This window comes from Citrus clementina, unplaced genomic scaffold, assembly GCF_000493195.1.
Source record: "Citrus clementina cultivar Clemenules unplaced genomic scaffold, Citrus_clementina_v1.0 scaffold_1, whole genome shotgun sequence".
In the NCBI taxonomy this organism is placed as follows: Eukaryota; Viridiplantae; Streptophyta; class Magnoliopsida; order Sapindales; family Rutaceae; genus Citrus; species Citrus x clementina.
Window position 1 is genome coordinate 20,875,436 of NW_006263303.1, and position 19,987 is coordinate 20,895,422.

The 19,987-nt window shown below is 36.4% G+C and overlaps 4 protein-coding genes across 8 annotated transcripts in view; 2 read left to right on the top strand and 2 right to left on the bottom strand.

Annotated features, from left to right (window-relative positions):
- The window catches only part of LOC18054562, a 10,480-nt gene extending 1,025 nt beyond the window's left edge, over window positions 1-9,455 (top strand). Inside the window, exons 3-20 of the mRNA XM_006452102.2 lie at window positions 19-131; window positions 236-290; window positions 1,059-1,147; window positions 1,475-1,541; window positions 1,621-1,683; window positions 2,027-2,197; window positions 2,331-2,424; window positions 2,513-2,592; window positions 2,690-2,765; window positions 2,946-2,989; window positions 3,724-3,791; window positions 4,220-4,305; window positions 4,423-4,580; window positions 4,673-6,002; window positions 6,126-6,391; window positions 7,368-7,574; window positions 7,660-7,816; window positions 8,265-9,455. Of these exons, the coding sequence (XP_006452165.2) occupies window positions 19-131; window positions 236-290; window positions 1,059-1,147; window positions 1,475-1,541; window positions 1,621-1,683; window positions 2,027-2,197; window positions 2,331-2,424; window positions 2,513-2,592; window positions 2,690-2,765; window positions 2,946-2,989; window positions 3,724-3,791; window positions 4,220-4,305; window positions 4,423-4,580; window positions 4,673-6,002; window positions 6,126-6,391; window positions 7,368-7,574; window positions 7,660-7,816; window positions 8,265-8,560 (3,420 nt within the window). The 3' untranslated portion in view covers window positions 8,561-9,455. The remainder of the gene's footprint in view (window positions 1-18; window positions 132-235; window positions 291-1,058; window positions 1,148-1,474; window positions 1,542-1,620; window positions 1,684-2,026; window positions 2,198-2,330; window positions 2,425-2,512; window positions 2,593-2,689; window positions 2,766-2,945; window positions 2,990-3,723; window positions 3,792-4,219; window positions 4,306-4,422; window positions 4,581-4,672; window positions 6,003-6,125; window positions 6,392-7,367; window positions 7,575-7,659; window positions 7,817-8,264) is intronic.
- Window positions 9,133-13,348, bottom strand: LOC18054563 (polycomb group protein FERTILIZATION-INDEPENDENT ENDOSPERM). 5 transcript variants are annotated; one of them, XR_002907618.1, is made up of 14 exons: window positions 13,006-13,345; window positions 12,624-12,689; window positions 12,377-12,499; window positions 12,027-12,107; window positions 11,859-11,951; window positions 11,688-11,763; window positions 11,046-11,125; window positions 10,893-10,964; window positions 10,609-10,668; window positions 10,309-10,405; window positions 10,055-10,118; window positions 9,915-9,974; window positions 9,542-9,656; window positions 9,133-9,454 (listed from the first exon to the last, which is right to left on the bottom strand). XR_002907618.1 is itself a non-coding variant. In XM_006452105.2 (13 exons), exons 1-13 carry the CDS (start codon window positions 13,180-13,182, stop codon window positions 9,596-9,598), a joined length of 1,110 nt encoding a protein of 369 aa, XP_006452168.1. In that variant the 5' UTR covers window positions 13,183-13,345; the 3' UTR covers window positions 9,461-9,595. The 5 variants fall into 5 exon arrangements, 3 of the variants coding, with proteins under 3 accessions (XP_006452168.1, XP_024048073.1, XP_024048074.1); XM_006452105.2 differs by lacking the exon at window positions 9,133-9,454 and having other exon boundaries at window positions 9,461-9,656; XM_024192305.1 differs by lacking the exons at window positions 9,133-9,454; window positions 9,915-9,974 and having other exon boundaries at window positions 9,461-9,656; window positions 13,006-13,347.
- Window positions 13,349-13,936: 588 nt separating this feature from the next.
- LOC18054564 lies at window positions 13,937-14,726 on the top strand. The gene has a single exon (XM_006452107.2). It carries the CDS (start codon window positions 14,039-14,041, stop codon window positions 14,699-14,701), a length of 663 nt encoding a protein of 220 aa, XP_006452170.1. The 5' UTR covers window positions 13,937-14,038; the 3' UTR covers window positions 14,702-14,726.
- A 243-nt stretch (window positions 14,727-14,969) lies between these two features.
- LOC18054565 (pentatricopeptide repeat-containing protein At4g04790, mitochondrial) overlaps window positions 14,970-19,987 on the bottom strand; it is a 19,577-nt gene continuing 14,559 nt past the window's right edge. Inside the window, 10 exon segments of the mRNA XM_006452108.2 lie at window positions 14,970-15,182; window positions 15,320-15,537; window positions 15,802-15,880; window positions 15,990-16,117; window positions 16,190-16,354; window positions 17,369-17,473; window positions 17,580-17,699; window positions 17,805-17,903; window positions 18,078-18,173; window positions 19,634-19,754. Of these exon segments, the coding sequence (XP_006452171.2) occupies window positions 14,987-15,182; window positions 15,320-15,537; window positions 15,802-15,880; window positions 15,990-16,117; window positions 16,190-16,354; window positions 17,369-17,473; window positions 17,580-17,699; window positions 17,805-17,903; window positions 18,078-18,173; window positions 19,634-19,754 (1,327 nt within the window). The 3' untranslated portion in view covers window positions 14,970-14,986.

A 19,987-nucleotide genomic window follows, 5' to 3' on the forward strand; every position in this document is an offset into this window, starting at 1 on the left:
CCTACTATCTACGAATAGCTGCCCTCCTCTGTAAGTAATGTACAAATAGAGCCAATTGTTCTGCAAGTTGATAGACTTGATTTGGTTCTGGAGGAGAACCCGGACAAGGATGCATGTAATTACGCAAGCAGGTCTGTATTTTCATGTTGCTCACTGAGTTATCTATTCTATGGATGCGTTCAGTCATTATTTTATTCTTTGTTAAACATTTTGATCTCGCATTTTCCACTTGCAGTACCCTGACGCCCACTGGCTCCAGCAAGGGTAGCGGTTACGGATTTGCTGATAAGGTTAGATGCAATGTGGTGTTGTTATAATAGCATTTGCATGTAGAATTTGTGTGAACGGCTAAACTTAAGATGTGCATATGATAACTTCTTGGTTTTGTTTCTTTTTCTCTGCGTTCCCTCTTCGCGATGTTAGTATAAGTAATTAATGATTTGAAGACTGTAATTCTAGAAATCTTTGCTTAAGAGGATACAGGTTACGTATTACTTATTCAAATATGATCCTTAACTCAATCCTTGACATACATATTAGGAATTTTCTCCTCAAAGAATTTTGTGTGTGGATTCTCTTTTTCTTAGTTGGATTCAGGCATGCCTTTGGACTGAGAGATTAAATCCACCATTTTGTTATTGTACCAAGGCATTTCAGTGGAAGTTGTGCCGTACCCTGAGAAATCGGACTAAATGTTATTCATATCATTTATGAGGGTATGGGCATATATGCTTGTTTGTTTGTTTGCAGTGGCTTATATTAAGCTGTCATTGACTTGATCAAAACACTTATGGTCTCATACCCTAAGGCCTTTACTAACTTCTTTCTAGCACTCAAGTTGCAACTTTTAAATAGTACTAGATCACACCTCCTACTGATATCAATATAGGGACCAAACACAAGGTCAGGATCCGTGTTTATGGGGATTTAGTCAATCATCTATAGCAGCAGCCATGTTGGCTAACTGATGCAGCTCTTCCTTGTGTGGGGTTGTTATTTACATGCACATAGTTGTAGCCATTGAGTAAAATTACATACTGACTTGTTATAAGTATCAGATTGCAGATGGAATGACTTTACAGGTTAATACAGTCAATCTTCTTCTTGTAACAAGGGGAGGTGCTCAACGCGATGGAGGGGCATCTTGGTGAGTTTGTATTTTGTTCATTGAATTTTTTTTCTTTTTACATGATTTTTGTTGTTTTCCGTTCTTTAGGGAGGAATGTTCTCCTTCATGCCTGACCTATCTGCTTTAATGCCACTTTCTATCATGATGAAGGCTATTGATAACTTTTTTTTTTTTGAATGGGGCTATTGATAACTTTTATGAATTGTTTTTAAGTCTCATACAAACTGCTGATATAAACTCGTCCTCCTGTGGGTTGCAAAATTGTTTCTTCTTTCTGCTAATTTTCCCTTTTGGTGCACATCTTGGGAGATGATAAGCTGACATTGCTGGTTTCTCTGTTGGAAGGACACCTCCTATGGCATCTATCACTATACGCAATCTGGTTTTGTGTACAACAAATGAAAACTGGCAGGTAATTTAGTGGATGTGGTTATGATACGACTGTTACTGTGCTCTTTAGTACTGCTTGTTTGAACAATTTCCCTCTACAGGTTGTAAATCTTAAGGAGGCTCGGGATTTCTCTTTGAACAAGAAGTTCATATACGTATTCAAGGTAATACAAACATGCGCCATTCACAGATTATCACTATATTTTTTTTTTTTCCGTTCCTTTTCTTTTTGATGGATTTTCTATTCAGCCGAGATGAGGGGAGATAGGTTATCCTACTCTTTTGGTTTGATCTAACTAAAATTCTAATTATTGTTATTATCGTCGATGTTGTTTTGGTGTTTTGTTTATCATCGTTATTGTTGCTTCTGTTGCTGTTTTTATTATTATCTACACAGATGTTTCATGTGTTGTTCTGAGTTTGCTTCTCTTTCGTGTGTAATAAGTATGCCATATTGAACATGTCCTCCAACATTAATAATTAATGGTTTTCATTTTGTCTCAACAGAAACTTGAATGGGAAACTTTATCTGTTGATCTCCTGCCTCATCCTGATATGTTCGCTGATGGTAGCATAGCACGCTCTAATGAGGGAGCAAGTCACAGAGATGAGGATGGTGCTAAAAGGGCTTTCTTTGGTGGGGAGCGCTTCATTGAAGGAATATCTGCGCAGGCTTATGTAATGCAACTTAAGCATTTGTAATTGTTTCTTGATGAATTTTTCTTTTTCCCAAATTTCTTGTAGGATACTAGATAGTGTGGTCCAGCTTTTTTATAGGATCTGTTGGTACTGACCCTGTAATTTTGTTCAGATCACCGTGCAGAGGACAGAATTGAACAGTCCACTTGGGCTTGAGGTTCAGTTGCATGTTACAGAAGCTGTCTGTCCTGCATTAAGTGAGCCAGGTATCAAAGTGGCAAGTCTTCCACTCCTTATCTCCGCACTGTTGGAATGATTCAAGTGGCTAATCATAGCATTGTGATTTCTGTGCAGGATTACGTGCTCTTCTGCGCTTCTTGTCTGGTCTGTATGTTTGTCTAAATAGAGATGATGTTGATCTAACAACCCAACAGGTATTAAGTTGCATTCCTTAAACATAACATTTTTTGTTATAGATAAATCTCAAGGAAATTGTATCTAACTTCTTCTATTTATATTTAATCCTGATAGCTATCTACTGAAGCCGCTGGTCGTTCTCTAGTCTCAATTGTTGTGGACCACATATTTCTCTGCATCAAAGATGCTGGTTTGTTTCTGTGTTCTGATTTTCTTATTCTTTTATCCTTTTATCCGCATATTTTTGTAGGTTCTACATTTCTTTAATCCACAAAGCTATTCTTATACAACCGTTTGTGATAGTTTTTGACATTTTTTCTTAGTCCAGATTGATACGGTTTAAATACTTTTTAACAATGATTACTTACAGAGTTTCAGCTCGAGCTTTTGATGCAGTCACTTTTTTTTTCACGGGTATTGTTCCTTGACACAAATGTCTAATATGTTGATGATGTTTAATTAGTTTCCTGATGTAAAAATTTGTTGCTAAAAGATTTATCACATTTCAAGAAATATATGATTGATGGCAAACAACTGCGTGTCTGTCTCTAAATGATGTATGATTAATACTAGTAATCAACAGTAGAGAAACATGGGAATATGAATTGCTGAACATGTAGCTTGAACATTTAAACCTATCACTACTTTGATTCCCTTCCCATTTTACCTTAAGGAACTGTAACTCAAAAGTGTATAGGTCTGTCATTACATCCTTTGAAATTAAAGTTTACTTGGAGCTGCTTTCTAGGTGGCTTATATGCTCTTCGTCTAGTTTGGTTTTAGATAGGCAAAGATCCGCTACAGGGACCAAACCTCTGCCTTTTGACTGATAGTCTGAGAAATAAAGATGACCTTTCCTGTAGTTTGGATTCGTTTCCCGTCATGGTTCTTTGAAATCATAAGTATATTGTGCTTGTTAACTGCACTGTGGGTGCTATGCCATGTTTTCCTAGCTGTCTAAACCTCTGCCTTTTGAGTTTTGACTGATAGCTTGAGAAATAAAGATGACCTTTCCTGTAGTTTGGATTCGTTTCCCTTCATGGTTCTTTGAAACCATAATTATATTGTGCTTGTTAACTGCACTGTGGGTGCTATGCCATGTTTTCCTAGCAGTCTGAGAACTTATGATAGGATGTACTTTTATGCAGGCAACTGTTTCTGATGGAGAAACTGCTAGTAACTTGACTAAGATTACAGTTGCTGGCCTTTTTTTAAGGTAAACTCATTGTCTCATAATTGTTTAGAAATTTGATGCTGATGAATTTACTTAGATGCTCTCTTTTTGGTTTTTGTTATGTCTCTGGGTATCTTGTGCTGCATGTTGCTCTCATTCTATTGTTTGCATTGTTTAACTTTAGACCTTAAAATGCAGAAGATACCTAAAGCTATGCAGGAAAAAATGGAATACATTATATATAGTAACTTTGTTGATATGAGCCTTTTTTATTTTTCACTAATATACTTGGTCTCGGATAAAAAATACATTATATATAGTATCATCTGATATCTATAGAAGTTTCAGATTCGGTTTGTGCTAAGTTCCACCCTCCTCTCTGCCATTATATATATATATATTCCCCTGCAGCTGACTTGATGGCATCATGTGAGTGGATTCTAATTACGATGTGAATGACTAAAATGCAGGGATACCTTTTCACGCCCTCCAAATACTTTGGTGCAACCATCTATGCAGGCTGTCCCAGAAGATCTTGTGCTTATTCCTGACTTTGGTATTGAATAATTTGTTGGATGCGACAGAGCAATTAAGTTTAATTTTATATATTGTTCGTCAGATTCAACATTTATCATTTAAAGCTGATCCATTTCTCATTTGACTGCTTGAACAGCTAAGGATTTTTGCCCTGTTATATGTCCACTGGGTGACCAGCAGTGGCAGATAAATAAGGGTGTTCCTTTGATATGCCTTCATACGCTTCAGGTCAAGCCTTCCCCAGCCCCGCCTTCTTTTGCTTCACGGACGGTTATCAGCTGCCAGCCACTTATGGTATGCTACAACAACTTTATTGATTGAACTCTTTCCATTTATTTGTATCTGGCCATCTAATTTCTTACTATTATTTCCTATTATTTGCTCAGATTCATCTTCAGGAAGAATCCTGTTTGAGGATATCTTCCTTTTTAGCTGATGGCATTCTTGTCAACCATGGTGCCGTGTTACCTGATTCTTCAGTTAACTCCCTTGCATTCTATCTTGAGGACTTAGACATTACTGTTCCTTTGGACATGAATAAATTGGATAATCATGCTCGTCAGAGAAACCTTACAGCACATAGCTCCTTTGCTGGAGCAAGACTTCATATTAAGAAGTTGTTCTTTTCAGAGTCACCTTCCCTAAAACTAAGGTTACTACACCTCGAGAAAGATCCTGCTTGCTTTTGTTTGTGGGAGGATCAACCAATTGATGCTAGCCAGAGGAAATGGACAGCTGGAGCATCACACCTTAGTTTATCTCTGGAAACATGTACTAGTATAACTGGATCTCAAAACTCTAATTCAGGCTTGTGGAAATGTGTTGAGCTGAAAGATGCTTGTATTGAGGTAGCTATGGTGTCCGCTGATGGGAAACCATTAACAGTTGTTCCTCCTCCAGGTGGTGTTGTCAGAATAGGGGTTGCCTGTCAGCAATATTTATCAAACACTTCCGTTGAGCAGTTATTCTTTGTCCTTGACATCTATACATACTTTGGGAGAGTCAGTGAAAAGATTGTCCGAGTTGGAAAAAATAAAAGTGCAATGAAAAGTGGTAATGAATCTTTGGGCGTGAAGTTGATGGAGAATGCTCCTAATGATACTGCTGTAAGTTTAGCAGTGAAGGACCTTCAACTTAGATTTCTGGAACCTTCTTCCATGAATATTGAGGGAATGCCTCTGGTTCAGTTTGTTGGGGAAGATATGTTCATCAAAGTTACTCATAGAACCCTTGGTGGTGCAGTTGCAGTTTCATCCACTATACTTTGGGAGAGTGTTGAGGTGGACTGTGTGGACACTGAGGAAAACTTGCCACATGAAAATGGTATACTTTTACCTCCTAGTGAAAGCTGTCCTCAGGACATTGGGAATGGCTACCCTCAGCTAAGAGCAGTATTTTGGGTTCACAAGAAAGGGAAGCATCGATTGAATGACAGTGCATATGCGATGCCTTTTCTGGATATGAGCATGGTACACGTTATACCTCTAAGTGAAGGGGATAGAGAGTGTCATAGTTTGAGCTTATCGGCTTGTATTTCAGGTGTTCGCCTTGGTGGAGGAATGAACTACGCTGAAGCCCTACTTCACCGATTTGGAATACTTGGACCTGATGGCGGTCCTGGAGAGGGGCTGTCTAAAGGGATCAAGCATTTATCGGAAGGGCCACTGTCAAAACTTTTCAAAGCATCACCTCTCAGTGTTGAAGATGTAGGAGAGGGTATGGAACAAATTGTATAGACAAAAATGTTTGGTTGTAATTTTTCATGTAAATGAGTGATGCTGTTTTGTACCTATTTGTCATACTATTTGCACTGCTCTTATTGTTGTGTCTTTTCTTCAGGTAGAAATTCATTAGATGGGAAAGATGGTCTTGTGCACTTGGGATTGCCAGATGATGTTGATATATGTGTAGAATTGAAAGACTGGTTATTTGCCCTTGAAGGTGCCCAGGAGATGGAAGAAAGGTGTTGTTTATCCAGTCAAGAAGTGGGCAGGGAAGAGAGGTCTTGGCACACAACTTTCCAGAGTGTGCGAGCAAAAGCTAAAAGTATTCCGAGGCAAGGAAAACCATATGGAACCCAGAGACACCCTGTGGAATTGGTTACAGTAAGGATTTCACCTTCTCTTTTTCATTTTTCTTCTTTAGGATTTTATTTCATTTTTATTATGAAGGTGGAAACATAATTAAGAGCAAAATTATGTAACAATGTTAAATTTAATTAAGCAAATTTTTAGTCTTATCCTTGCAAATCATTATAAACAATTTCTGTCATTGTGTTAGGACTATCTTGGAAGCAGAGCATTATGAGATGCAGTCATAATTTAATTTTTCCTGATTTGAAATAAGTCTTTAATAGGTGGGGGGTTATAAGTGGGCTTGTCCCAACAACTTTACTGAAACGGATATACTTGAAATAGTTACTATGAAGCTTTTTTTTTTTTTTCAAAAAGAAAAATTGGAGGCACAACCGCTTCTACCCCCCCCCCCCCCCCCCCCCGGGTCTAATGGCAACCCAATCCCTCCCTGCCCATGCAAGGGGGGTTCGAACCCCAGGCCTCTTGTTTTCAACACGAGATTTTAATATTTCAACTAGATGGCACTGACGAGGCACGGCTTACTTGGTTCACTGTAACATTTGTTTTTGTTATAATTTTGTTAAGAATGTTCCATAGTGTCCATTGATTATGTTTAGTTACACACCAGACCTCTTGTTTTCAACACATGAGATTTTACCATCTCAATTAGATGGCACTCATGAGACACAACGAATTTGGTTCACTGTAGCATTTGTTTTTGTGAGAATTTTGTTGTTGATATGCTTCATACTGTCCGTTGATTACATTTTTTTATACATGTAAGTAGAATTTTGGTCAGATATGGTCGAATTATGGGATTGGAAGCTTTTTCTTCTCTGTTTTGACACTTCAGACATGAATAGCTTAGTTGTGCTTGAGGTCAATTCAAGACAGACAGAATTGCAGAGATGTCTTTCTTATTTAATTGATTTAATGACAGAATTATATTCATGTCTCTATGTTATTTCTAACTGACATTTTACATGATAAATGATAATGCATGTAGGTCAGTGTGGATGGCCTGCAGACCTTGAAGCCTCAGGTCCAAAAGGATTTACAACCTGGTGTCTTACCTGCAAATGGAATCAAAGAAAGTGCTGGCTCATCTGGTGGTATAAATGTTGAAATTCGTATGGTGATATCGGAGGACAATGCTGAGAATGAAATGGACAAATGGATGGTGGAGAACTTGAAATTCTCTGTTAAGGAACCGGTACTGGGATATGAACTTTCTAGGTTTGGTTGCTGCCACATATCTTAATGGATCTTTTTGTATGATGGTAATTTTTGTGCTGCAGATTGAGGCCATTGTTACCAAGGATGAGGTTGAACACCTTGCTTTTTTGTGCAAGTCTGAAGTTGAGTCAATGGGTCGAATTGCTGCTGGAGTCTTAAGGTTACTCAAGCTGGAAAAGACAATCGGCCAGTCTGCCATAGATCAACTGGGCAACCTTGGTATGGTTGATCTAATAACATTCTTATCAATTTTGTTCTGGACTAGCATTGCATCATTCTTCAATTTGTTTGATTGAAAATATTGGTCCTTTGTGGATTTGAATGTACAAAAAGTACTCAAGTTTTATAGCAAGCGGACAGAATTTAATTTGAGGTAGAGTTTGTCGAAATTGGGTTAACCTGTTCTAATTGATTAGGACATGAAACTGAAATAATTGGTAGTACATATTATTTGACTACCTTATGCTAAGCTTTCTAGAATAAATAATAAAAAGTGGTTGATGCATGGGTGCGTTTCGAATAAAAAATGATTATGTATATTGAACAGGAAAAGATAAATTCTCATTTTGAGTTGTGCTTTCTAGTCGGTTGTGGTTAATCTCTTCAGTCTAGGTAGCTATTTTTTCCGCTGATGGTTAGGGATTTATTTACAACTATTGACTTGCAGGTAGTGGGGGATTTGACAAGATTTTCTCCCCACATCTCAGCCGGCGTAGCAGTGGTCAAAGTATCGGACAATTCTCATTGGAAAATTCGGTTACTAAAAGTCCACATACATCATTAGAATCAACTCTGACTTCACTTGAAGAGGCAGTTTCAGATTCTCAGGCCAAGTGTGCTGCTTTGGTAACCAACTTAGGTAGTACAGAATATTCTTCAGATCATCTGGCCAGTATTAATCAACTCAGAGAGAAAATAGAAAGTATGCAGAGTTTATTGATGCAATTGCGTTCTCAAATTTAGTTGCTCCTACTGCTTGGAAAAGAAAATGCCTTTTTCTGCTATTCCTCGATGCACAATTTTGGGTTAAAAAGGATACAGATCATATAGTTCCCCCACATTCTTTTGTGTAAATAGTATACATGTAATAGCGTGTTAAGTACATGTAATTGTCGGGCAGAAGAGAAAGCTGTTCATAGGGCTCGGAATTTTGTATCATTTAGATTGATTTTTTTTTCCCCCCTCTGCAATATTTTTTTTTTTTAAACGGAGATCTTGGTGCGTCGCCTAAGTCGTTCATTTCTGTATGTTGTAGTTGAAAATTGAATACAAATAGAGTATTGTTTTTTTAATACATTAGTGTAGTCAGAATTTTGTATTTACTAAACCCAGGGATACCAGAAATTTTCTATTAATGTGAAAGTTGGTATGTTTGCTAATGAAACACAGCATCCATTTTAAAATAATTATTCTAAATGCATGCAATGCTAGAGACCAAATGTGACCTACGAGGCAGCAAGAGGAGGAAGACGTTGAATTCTTGTATCAATTAATCCAAATTGACAACACTCTTTAGTTGCAGATACCCGGGACAAAAAAGGGAAACAACATAATTTTAATTCACAAAGGTGCAAAAAGTTGGGCCCAGCTCATGCATGTTGCATCCTGGGCCGATCACAGTAGGGGTAATAAGCGCCCGTTTGGGTCTGATATCCTGCAGGTGAATGATAATTCCACTCTCCATCATATGAGAATTCTAGAAGTTGATATCTTGATTTGCATATTTTGACTCATTTTTTAAGTAGCATGACTATGAATCACCAATATTACAATGATTGACAGTTCATGCAACTATCTCATGTTATACGCAAATATGATGTCGCTAAAGGTATCGTTTGCCTGTAAGTCCAAGAAGTCCTGCCATGCATCAACTTGATTAACCAAACGGCCACGGAAACATAACTAATAATATTAGAACATAACTAAACAACATTGATATATTACCCCAAAAATAAAACAACAAAATGAGGATCCGATAGACCCATTTGGATAGACTTCTTAAGTCGGTATAGCATCCCAGCGCCATATTGCTCCATCCTCACAACAGCTGAGAATGGTGCTGCAGCAAAGAAAAAATAAGTTATTTGTAGCAAATGAATTTGTTTAGCATTAATAATAACATCATAACACATTAGAAGAGGACAGAGTTGTGTTTGGGTGTTTCCAGAGCATTTCTCCCTTCCATTTACTTTGTACCATGTGTATATCGCCATTTTCTTGATTGGTTGAAAGACACATCACAAAAAGTGAATGGGAAATGAGCAATGCACCAAGAGCACCCAAGATTTTCTTAAGGAAAACCGTATGTTCAAGTTACCTTCCATCATAGGACATGGCAGTCTGTCTAATGGGAGATTTTGACTGAGCATGAGACAGCCTGAAATGTATAATAGGATGTAAGGCCATCAATATACAGATTGTGGGTTGTATTTGACATGCAGGGAAAAGCATATCAACCTTGCAATTAGAACAGGGGGGCTACTTTGTAGCTCCCAAACAAAAATCTTCCCTTCTCTATTCCCTGGCAGTCAAAGCACCGAGAGTTGATTTCAGCAACACAATATCTTCGAGAATATAAAGCTCATGTGCATATACTATTGAATTTCACAAGTATTTATGCAAAATTCAATGTGCAGTTGCACCAATAAGATGCATCTGAGTACATGCATACAATAAAGACCACAGAGAGAACAACTAAAGCCTAACAATACCTATGGCAGCTGCATTGTAATGAAAATCACAGGAAAACTTGATGAACCAGATATCACACTCTGGGACAGGGTATTTCTGAAGTATGTCAGCTGTACCCTAAGCGGGAAACACCCAAAAAAAAAAAATTCATAACAGCAAAAATTAATGAAATGGATTCCAAGTGGTCAACATAAACAAGCATTGTATAGTAAATAAAAGTAAAAATATTAAAAAAAGAAAAAAAGATGCATCAGTACAAAATTGCTATTAAATTACAAAAATAGACAGACTCTAAAGCAAAAGTACTAAGGTCTTCTAACCTCCCCCGGCGACTGTTCCTTCATTTTTGGTTCCCACAATACAATTTCATTGTCCACACTCTGCAATCATGCAAACGAGACCACTAAAAATGTAAGAATAGACAGAGTACGAATTCCTGAATTCTAAGAAAACCATATGCACAGAATATGCCTGGAATCAATGTCCAAGTAAGCATAGGTACAATAGTTAAAAGACAACAAAAACACCAAGTATGACCAAATATCATCATCCACTCTAATTTTAGTTTAATCAAGTCACTCTAAAAGAGATTGACCAACTTCACCTTTGATAAAATAAAATCACCAAGCCACCGATTACAGTCAACATAATTTGAATGAACTGATGCTATGAAGACCTGAAAAAGAGAAGAGTCATCTTACACACATGCCCATTTCTTATGTATTAAAAGTGAAAGGAAAAATGAAACTAAACTTACAGGGAATTGTACATATTTTGTGGGAAATTTTGAAGGAAGATCTGTCCATGTGAATGATTTCTCTACATATGTCCAGAACTCTGCAAGAAGGTTCTCGGAAAGGCAAATAAGAAAAAAATTAGCATTGATAATTGAATGATGTATGCTTAACTGTAAGTAGGACGTATGTCCTGCCTGCCTGACAGTTTAATCAAACATATTCGTAGTATGAGGATCCTGGACCTATCCCAACCACCCCCATAACCACCCAAATTCTCAGATGAAATACTCAAATACATCTTTCTAAGATCTTGGCAACATAAATGATCAAAAAATTTCTGCAGATAGAATGATAAGGAAAAAAGATAAATTCTTAAGGAAAAGGCCTCCTCCAATTCATGATGACTAAAACCTCAAATTTGACTGGACTTTGTGATACATCATATAGAAATATAAATGCCAAGTAAAGAGTACAGATAATGATAGGGAATAATCTTCATACATGTGTTTCAAGTCTTCAGAATTCCCTCCCCCCCCCCGCACCACACAACACACAAAACAAAAAAAAAAAATCCAGAGTTCTAGCTGAATGTAATAACCCCATCATATGCTTAGAAGATTACTACAAAACAACAATTAGTTTAAACTATAAAGTATACTGACCTTTCATTGACCAAATCTTGACAGTGTTGTCCATGCCACAACTTGCAATGCGATAGATATCTGAAGGATGAAAGTCCTGCAGGACCGTAACAGTACCATTGGCTAATGATTTCTGTAATCTATTAAATCTAAAAGAGAAATAATAATAGAACATAATTATATTATGCTTACCACGCTCAAAACTTCATTACGGTGACCCCCAGCACCAGCAAATATCAAAATGCATATTCCAGTTTGCACATTCCAGAGACGAACTGATTCATCCTGGCCAACTCTTAAACAATTAGATCTAATAAACAATAACAAACATATTAAAGACAAACTACTAATAATAATTACTTTGCTTGCAGACACCACAAGTGAGGGTTTCAGTGGCTGGGTCCTGATTTCATTTATTGAATCCCCATGGCCAACAAAACTCTGCACATACGGGAGCATGTAGTTAGACAGAAGAAGGATAAATCAGAAAATTCATTATCGGATGGACATTTATCATGCACATGAAGACATTTCTAAAATATGCCTTCACATTATAAATACTTTAGAGAGTGAAATATATATATATATATATATATATATAACCATCATTGTTCAGTTCCCCATTTCCGATAGACTACAATTTTTAAGTGACTACAGAAGCTGCCAAGAAGCACTTCTCAAGCTAGGATGCTTAAAATAACAATCTCTACCTTGTGAAGTTTCTCATTACTGACATCAATTACTCGGATGATACCATTGATGCCTCCTGCCACTGAGAAGGGGATCCCATCCACATTGCAAGCCCAGCTCACAGTATAAAATGACTCTTCCTTCTGATCTACATAGCACATGGAATTCCCAATTGTTCTTTAAATAATATTTTCCAAACTCACACATCTGCACTAAACTAGAGCTCAATTCAATAAAATCAGTTCAATGAGTGGTGAATCCTCTTACATCTTCATCAACATAAGACTGCAATGCTGCAATAACACCCCCCTCAAGACATTGGTATACAGTTACCTGTGACAACATCAAGCAACAATTTCACAAATAAATAACTTAAATCCGAAACTGCCATTTTTAAAGCACTATTTGGCTAAACAATTTTCTGGAAAGAAAAATCAATAAAATTTTAAAGCTTTGAACGGCAAATTGTTTTTCTTTTAATGTTTTTATTCAGACCTAATGAAGAATAATTAACTCTAATTAGACCTCAAACAAGCTTGAATAGTGAAAACATTAATTTAACGCCGACAAATGAATAGTTTTTATAATAAAAAACGCAAAGGCTACTTAAAACAACAATAAAAAGAAATACAAAATGAAGAAAAGTTACGCGATTTCCACCGACGGTGGCGAAGACGTTGAAGTAGCGGGAGTCGATGAAGTTGAAAACGACGGCGTACAAAGGACGCTTGCCTTCTTGGAGCTTATTAGTGACTCTGTACTCGCGTTTTTTCGACGGCGTTAGTGATCCTACCAGTGGCTCGCAGCCGATCGCAGTCCTCGCCATCCTGCGCACGTTAGCACCCGTCACTGCGTAACCTATGCAAGAAAACCACTGAAGCGTTTCGTCGATGTATTCTGGGGATATTTTTGTAAAGCAATGTTTACCTTTGATATAAAGTTAATTATGAAAAATTTTCCGACATATCATCTACGTCATAATTTATAAACGATAGCTCATACTACCGACGTTTTCTCCTGGGTTGGGAAAGGTTTAAAACAAAAACAACTTACATGGCATCTGTAGGCGGAAAATACAAACGACTTGTCATGTCCGTTTAATAAATTGTACGTATTGTCAACTATATGACATCTTTATAAACGGCAGGTCATACAAATTTTTCTGCGGACTGAAAATTATATGATATGTCATCTGTTTTGTCAATTTTTACACGACTAGTCATATATTTTGATCAATTTATAAACCACGTGTCGTACAGTAAATTTAAAATTTGTACTCATTAATATCATTCACAAAGTAATTATGAGTGTCAAGTAATTGATAAATTAATATTGGAACATTTAATTTCATTCTAAGTAAATTCAATTAATCAAAGTCCAATCTTAAGTTACACAAAATACGAGATAATGTTAAATATAATTTGATTTAATTTTATCTAATTCAATTCAGTCAATTCACTCTAAATCACCAAATCTACCCTTAAAACTGTTTTCTGAATTTTAATATAGATTTAATTTTTAAGGCCATTTGCCAAAATAAAACCAAAATTCAGTAGTTGACTAATTCTTGATATAGATATTTTGCATAACAAGTGTTCTTTTTCTTTACTTCATCTGAAACTATCAACAGCATGTAAACAAATATCATTGATCTTATCTTCTAGCTTGAGCTCAAAACATTCATGGCTGCCACATTCTTTCCCTTCCTCTCTCAACCAAACTCCCCTCTCTTTAACCATTTCACCTCAAAAAATCAAACCAGCAGAAACCCATCACAGAGAAGCTACAATAGCATCAAATGCAGCAACACTTCAAACAACTCAACTCCAGTCCCAGCTCAGCCTGAAGATGAAAGTTTCCCTTCTCCATCTCCAAACTCCATTGCAACAGAAAGCTCAGATACATTTCCCATCGAAAAGCGAAGAAAATCGGAGATCCTACGTGAAAGAAGAGCAAGAACCGGCCTTGTGAAACCAGAACCGCCAAACTTTGAAGTTGGTTGGAAAAGAACCAAAGAGATAAGCTTAGAGAAGCCAACAGGGTTTGTGATAATGGACTTCTTGGAGAAATTACAAGGGTTGATGGAGAGAGACTACGGGTCGACTGCGCTTTTGGCAAAAGTTGGAGAGTTAGTTGCAGAGAGAGCAAGAGAAGAAGCAGAGGTGTTGAGAGATGAAGGGAAAGTGGAGGAGAGAATGGTGACCGAGTTGTCTAGGGTTTTGAGGTTGATGGAGATGGACATGGCTATGGTGAAAGCTGCTGTTAAAGAAGAGACTTTGAGCGAGAGGCTTGAACAGGCTAAGGCTCGCTGTAGGCAAGCCATACTTGTTGCTAATTCCTTCTGACAAAATAACAGACACATATTGTAAATTCATCTTCCATATGTTTGTGTATCAAAGCAATATTCTTATGAAGGTTGCATAATCCACTGCCAAAGATGACATTTTCAAAAGATTTATTAATTGATTAATTGATGCACTACAATGTATTGTATTGTCTACAATGTATTGTATTGTCTACAATGTATTGTCCGTATACAATGTCCTTGGTTGAATGAAGACGACAAAAATTGAAAGCTCCTCTTTTTCTTGATCTGTACAGTAAAAATTGTGTCACAGTCTCAATCTTTTTCACCTCCTTTCCTTATGCAGGAGGAGTGTATCTCTATCTTTTTCAAACCCCCTTTCCTTTTGCAGTGAGGGGATTGTGTAAGTTTGCTTACATGCTTGAATGACGAATCGAACATGGGGATCATCTTTGGGCATTTTACTCAGTAGTTTACTTGCAGATTTACGATTGCCTGAAGCCAAAAAGGCCTTGTACATCCTGCAAATAATTCAATAACAAGATCCAATCAGAAGGTAGAGTGAAAGATCACCTCCCTATTTCTTGTAATCAAAGTTATTTTCACTGAGGGATAACCAGGAAAAATAAATATAAGAACCAGGACGAGCATCAATTACCATAAATAACTCAAAACATTATAGGGCAGACCAGCATTCTCGTATTCCTTCCATATCAAGTGAGCCCTCTTCAAATCTCTGGCATTCACACATGCACCGAGGAGAAAATCAAGACATTTTCGTGACGGAGGCAGGCCAAGTTCATCCTTAATGAACTGAAGCAAGTCCAAGCCAATCTGTACATCGGGTGGGTCCGTTGTGGCAATTTGGCAGAATATCTATTGGTTGTAATAACCAAAGGACAAAAGAGAAGGTTCATCAAATCTGTTCGTAATTATGCAATGAATTTACAATGAATACCAAGTTATAGTATTCTAAATAAGCAAACGTGAATACATATGAATACATTTGGAAACATACACAGCAAATATTTACTGCTATGAATGCCTTCAATCAACCACAATAATTCTAACGGACAAGATGCATTTTTTAGCAAGCTGTTTATATACTATATTTGCGCTGGCCCAAGAGCAAGAACAAACCTCGGAAAAATGATATTCCATAGCCATTTCATCATCCTTGAATTTATCCTTAAGTTGCTTAAGCAAATCAGTGGCGGAACTAGAATGAAATAGGGGGGAAAAAATGTTCAGCATAAGCAAACTGGGAAATGTGGATAATCTTTTGAAGGGAAAAAGGGAAAAAAAAATTATTTATATTCTCAACGAACCTTAATTGCTTAAATCGAACACAGTGCAAGATAAGTCTGCAGCAACCATCCATCCAATAGTCTGGATCATGCACTTCCTCCAGTAACTGAATCAATCTATTTAACTCTCCTTCAGAGTTGAGATGCTCCTAAGAGAGGAATAGAAGATGTGATTCTGATGAAAATATATAGAATAATAAACATATCTCTGCAAAACTTACAATAAGAGCTATGACTGCTCTAGGCTCCAAATTACATCCTGCTTCCTTGATTTCTTCATAGACGATGATGGCATCAGATGTTCGTCCATGTGATGCAAGAGCTGATACAAGTGCACTTTTGACTTCACTTCGGCTTTTAACTGGTATCTCTGCATCTAAGACCACCTACCAGAAAAAGAAGAATCTATCAGATCATGAAGGAAAACATGTCATATCAATCAATAAGCATAACATACAAATGAAAACATTAAACAGAAAAAACCAAAATCTATTATGTTCTAATTTTCCGGCATGCTTAGTGACATGTCAAGAATCATAAGAAGACGATTAATATATTACCAAGGTGTCCTAAAAGGAATTTTAAATCCCTTACTTCCTGGGCTTTTTTTTCTGCTTTTACCGAGGTCAAGTTGGTTGTTTTTGGTGGGGGTGGTGGGGATAGTGGGATGGTGTGGTTGTTAGTTGGAAGATGATTATTTAGTCTGTAGACTGAAAGAGCTTAAAGTCTTGAGATTAGTTAATTGCCATTCCATCATTATTATGTTTGCAGTGTCATGATATAAACATTACTTAAAGAAGTAAAGCCATTTTAAAAAGAGGTATGACTAATCAGGGGACGGGAGAGGTGAAGAGCATGAAGAGAACTTAGAAACAGTTTGTAGAAAAAGAGCAGGGGGAATCTAGTAAAAGATGAACATGGATGGGTGGGAAATATGACAATCTAACCAATAAAATTCTTAAGCTCTCCCCATTATTTTCAGGTCATCTAATCTAATTGAAAAGTTTCAAATACATAATTTGAACGAGATACACCATGCAATTGGGCTACTTGTAAATGAAATAAATCAAGAATGTCAAAATGTATTTCGAGATCTATAGAATTAATTAGAAGGTCAATGTTCTTAAATCTCAGTACTAGCCATATATTACTAGCCAGAATAATACTTCTCAAATCAAATCTAGAAAATTTCACGACAACCAAAGATCTAACAACAATATGAAAACAGATGTTTTATCCTAAAATCCGATAAAGAAATCAAAATCACGCAGATAGTTTCATATATCAATTGCAATGAGTAATTTTTATATTCATGGATAACCTCTTGCCCATCTCCCTTCTCAGTGGAAGAAGCAAATCAAGTAGACGATAATGCAACATGGAATATTATGCAAGCTTACCTGTCTTGCCTTCTCAAACTCTCCACAAGTTGTGTATGCATTAATAAGTGCCATGAAGACGTACTTTGTAATTTGACCACCAGCAGACTTTAGTTGTTCATAATACTACAAGCAAAAAACCATGGTATTTCATCACTAATTGTGAATCCATACTTTGCATAAACTGGGAAAATAAAATTGTTTTCTATGACAAACAATATTTTCAAACTACCTTTATAATATCTTCTTCATTGCTACAATTGTGAATCAGATAGCTGAAAGTTTGAGAATCTGGTTTCACATTGGCTTGTTCCATTTCTTTGAGTACCATTAAAGCACCTTGGACGTCTTTCTACAGATCATTTAGCAATATAGTAAGTCAAAACAAAAAATCAAAGAAAAATCAGAAAACTGAAAACAGAAGAGCTTGGGCATAATACAAGGGTACTGAAATCACCTTTCGAAAATAACCTGCCATTATAGCATTGTACATGCTGGCAGTTGGCATCAAATTCATTTCCTTCAAATCATCAAGCAAACTATATGCACTATCAAACTACATTGAAAGAAGAGAAACATCCAGATGAAATGGTATCAGGTCTACTTTTCTACCACATGAAATGTAACTTTAGTATAAGGCAATAAATTAAAAGAGATAGCAAAACATATATAAATAAAATTTTTCCAAAAAAAAAACATGGAGCAGGAAATTCAAGGATATGAAACTTACATCTTTTATTTTCACATTTAAACTGATCATGCTCCTGAAGGTCTCACTATTTGGCTTCAAGTTATGGTGGCAGATCATCGGGTAGATTCGCCGAACCTTAAAAAGAAGTAAGGGTGAAAAAGGAGGAAGAAGAAAACAAAGAACAACAGACTATATTCTAGTCCAATGGATAGTGAATGAAACAACAAGGATTAATGCATCAATTCATATAGCTAATCTGATAAAAACAAAACCTAATGCTACTAAAATTACATTATATAGAAATCGAGTCAATATTTGCAGCAATCCTAGTTCCATGCCAACTCACCTTCTCCAGATCAGTGTGATGCACCAGTTGAGATCTAAGCTATAGCAATAAGCAGACCAATAAGACGGGTATCAGAATCCACTACTGCTCCAATTAACTAAGTTCAGGACCCACTCAGTTCTAAACATGGTGGATTCACACCCATTCCAACTTCGTCTATTTATTATTTTTATTTTTTCTTCTAGAGATGCATTATAAGAAGTAATATAATTATTTATATAAAGGATTACGAAGATTTTGCACAAATATCCATAACGATATAAGTTTTAACTCCAAACTGCATTTTTACATTCTAACTTCTAAAAAAGAAATGCATGAAAGGTGAATAAGATAATCCAGCATCCCATATCCCAGGTAAGTGGCATTACACGTTTCCACGTGCATCCCTCGACCATATTGATCCATCTACTATGTAACATAGAACAAATGCCATAAATTATTGTTGCCTGTAGTTCAGCATCTCCTTGCCATCAGTTCAGTCAATATAAAAGCTTTTTAAATCAAAAACTGGTGAAGAGCTTTAATTTTGGACCATCAGATTATCATTTTCAACAGCTAAACGTTTCAAAATTCAATTACCCACATGGTATCTAGCTCTAATCTTGTCAGAACATTGACTCTAGTGTTCCAACATTTATGGAGGATGTCTTCTTTATGATCTGTTAGTTCCCCAAAGAAAATGAAAATAAAAAATTGATGCATTTCTAGTTAAGAACATAGCCATGATATGAAACTTTTTCAAGCGAATGGATTCACAGAGTTTGGAACTACAATGACATTGAACTGAAAATGTATATATATCAAATCTGTAATGACAAGAGCCTTAGCTAAGTCAATTAATTTACTGACATTGACACACCAGCTGCAAAAAGCACTAGGAAATTTAGGACAAATGCCTGCTTCACAAAGCGAGTATGTTATTTTTCAGCATTTTGATGGTCAAGGAACTCAATTACATTAATAGAAGGAATTTAATACAAGTTCATTTTCCAGCATATTCATTATCTGTATCTAGAAATGGGTGTAAAAATAAAGAAGATCAAAACCACCAAATGATTTGTTTGGCGTGATCTCTTCATTAGTTCGTTAACCTAGTATGTAATCATTGAGTACATTATCAGCAAATTTAGACATTAAAAACATGTTAAAACATTACTGATACAATCTATCATCTTGAAGTCTGAGGTGCTTATTCCAAATACCAGATAATACACTAGCAATTGAAAAAAAAAATGTCAAGCCCACATACCAAATTAAACTCATAGCTCTCTTCACAAGCATGCAATATTGAATTTATTGTCTCTGTAGATGGTACCAATTCACCTTGAACCATTTGCTCAACCACGTCAAGAGCCACATGCACCTAAATAGAGATGAATCAAATTATCAGTCAGACTGTAATTTAGAAATAAAAATCCGAACACCATATGATTAAGAAATTAGATTTCAAAACGAGAGACGGCAAGCCATGTTTAATAATTCACACGACACCTTCAACTCCAAAATACAGTGTTAGATCTCTGGAACCTTTCAATCTAATATCTTTAATTGGTCAAATTTTCTCATACTTTTTTTTGTTTGGTGGGGGGGGAGGGGGGGGGGG

What these genes read in the sequence shown, in the direction of transcription:
- LOC18054563 (XM_006452105.2), bottom strand. Translation starts at nt 13,182, where the DNA reads ATGGCGAGGACTGCGATCGGCTGCGAGCCACTGGTAGGATCACTAACG. An exon ending in AGGAACAGTCGCCGGGGGAG is followed by an intron (nt 10,406 to 10,608) that starts GTTAGAAGACCT and finishes TTTCCCGCTTAG; the next exon opens with GGTACAGCTGACATACTTCA. An exon ending in TTACAATGCAGCTGCCATAG is followed by an intron (nt 10,119 to 10,308) that starts GTATTGTTAGGC and finishes TTTGACTGCCAG; the next exon opens with GGAATAGAGAAGGGAAGATT.
- LOC18054564 (XM_006452107.2), top strand. Translation starts at nt 14,039, where the DNA reads ATGGCTGCCACATTCTTTCCCTTCCTCTCTCAACCAAACTCCCCTCTC.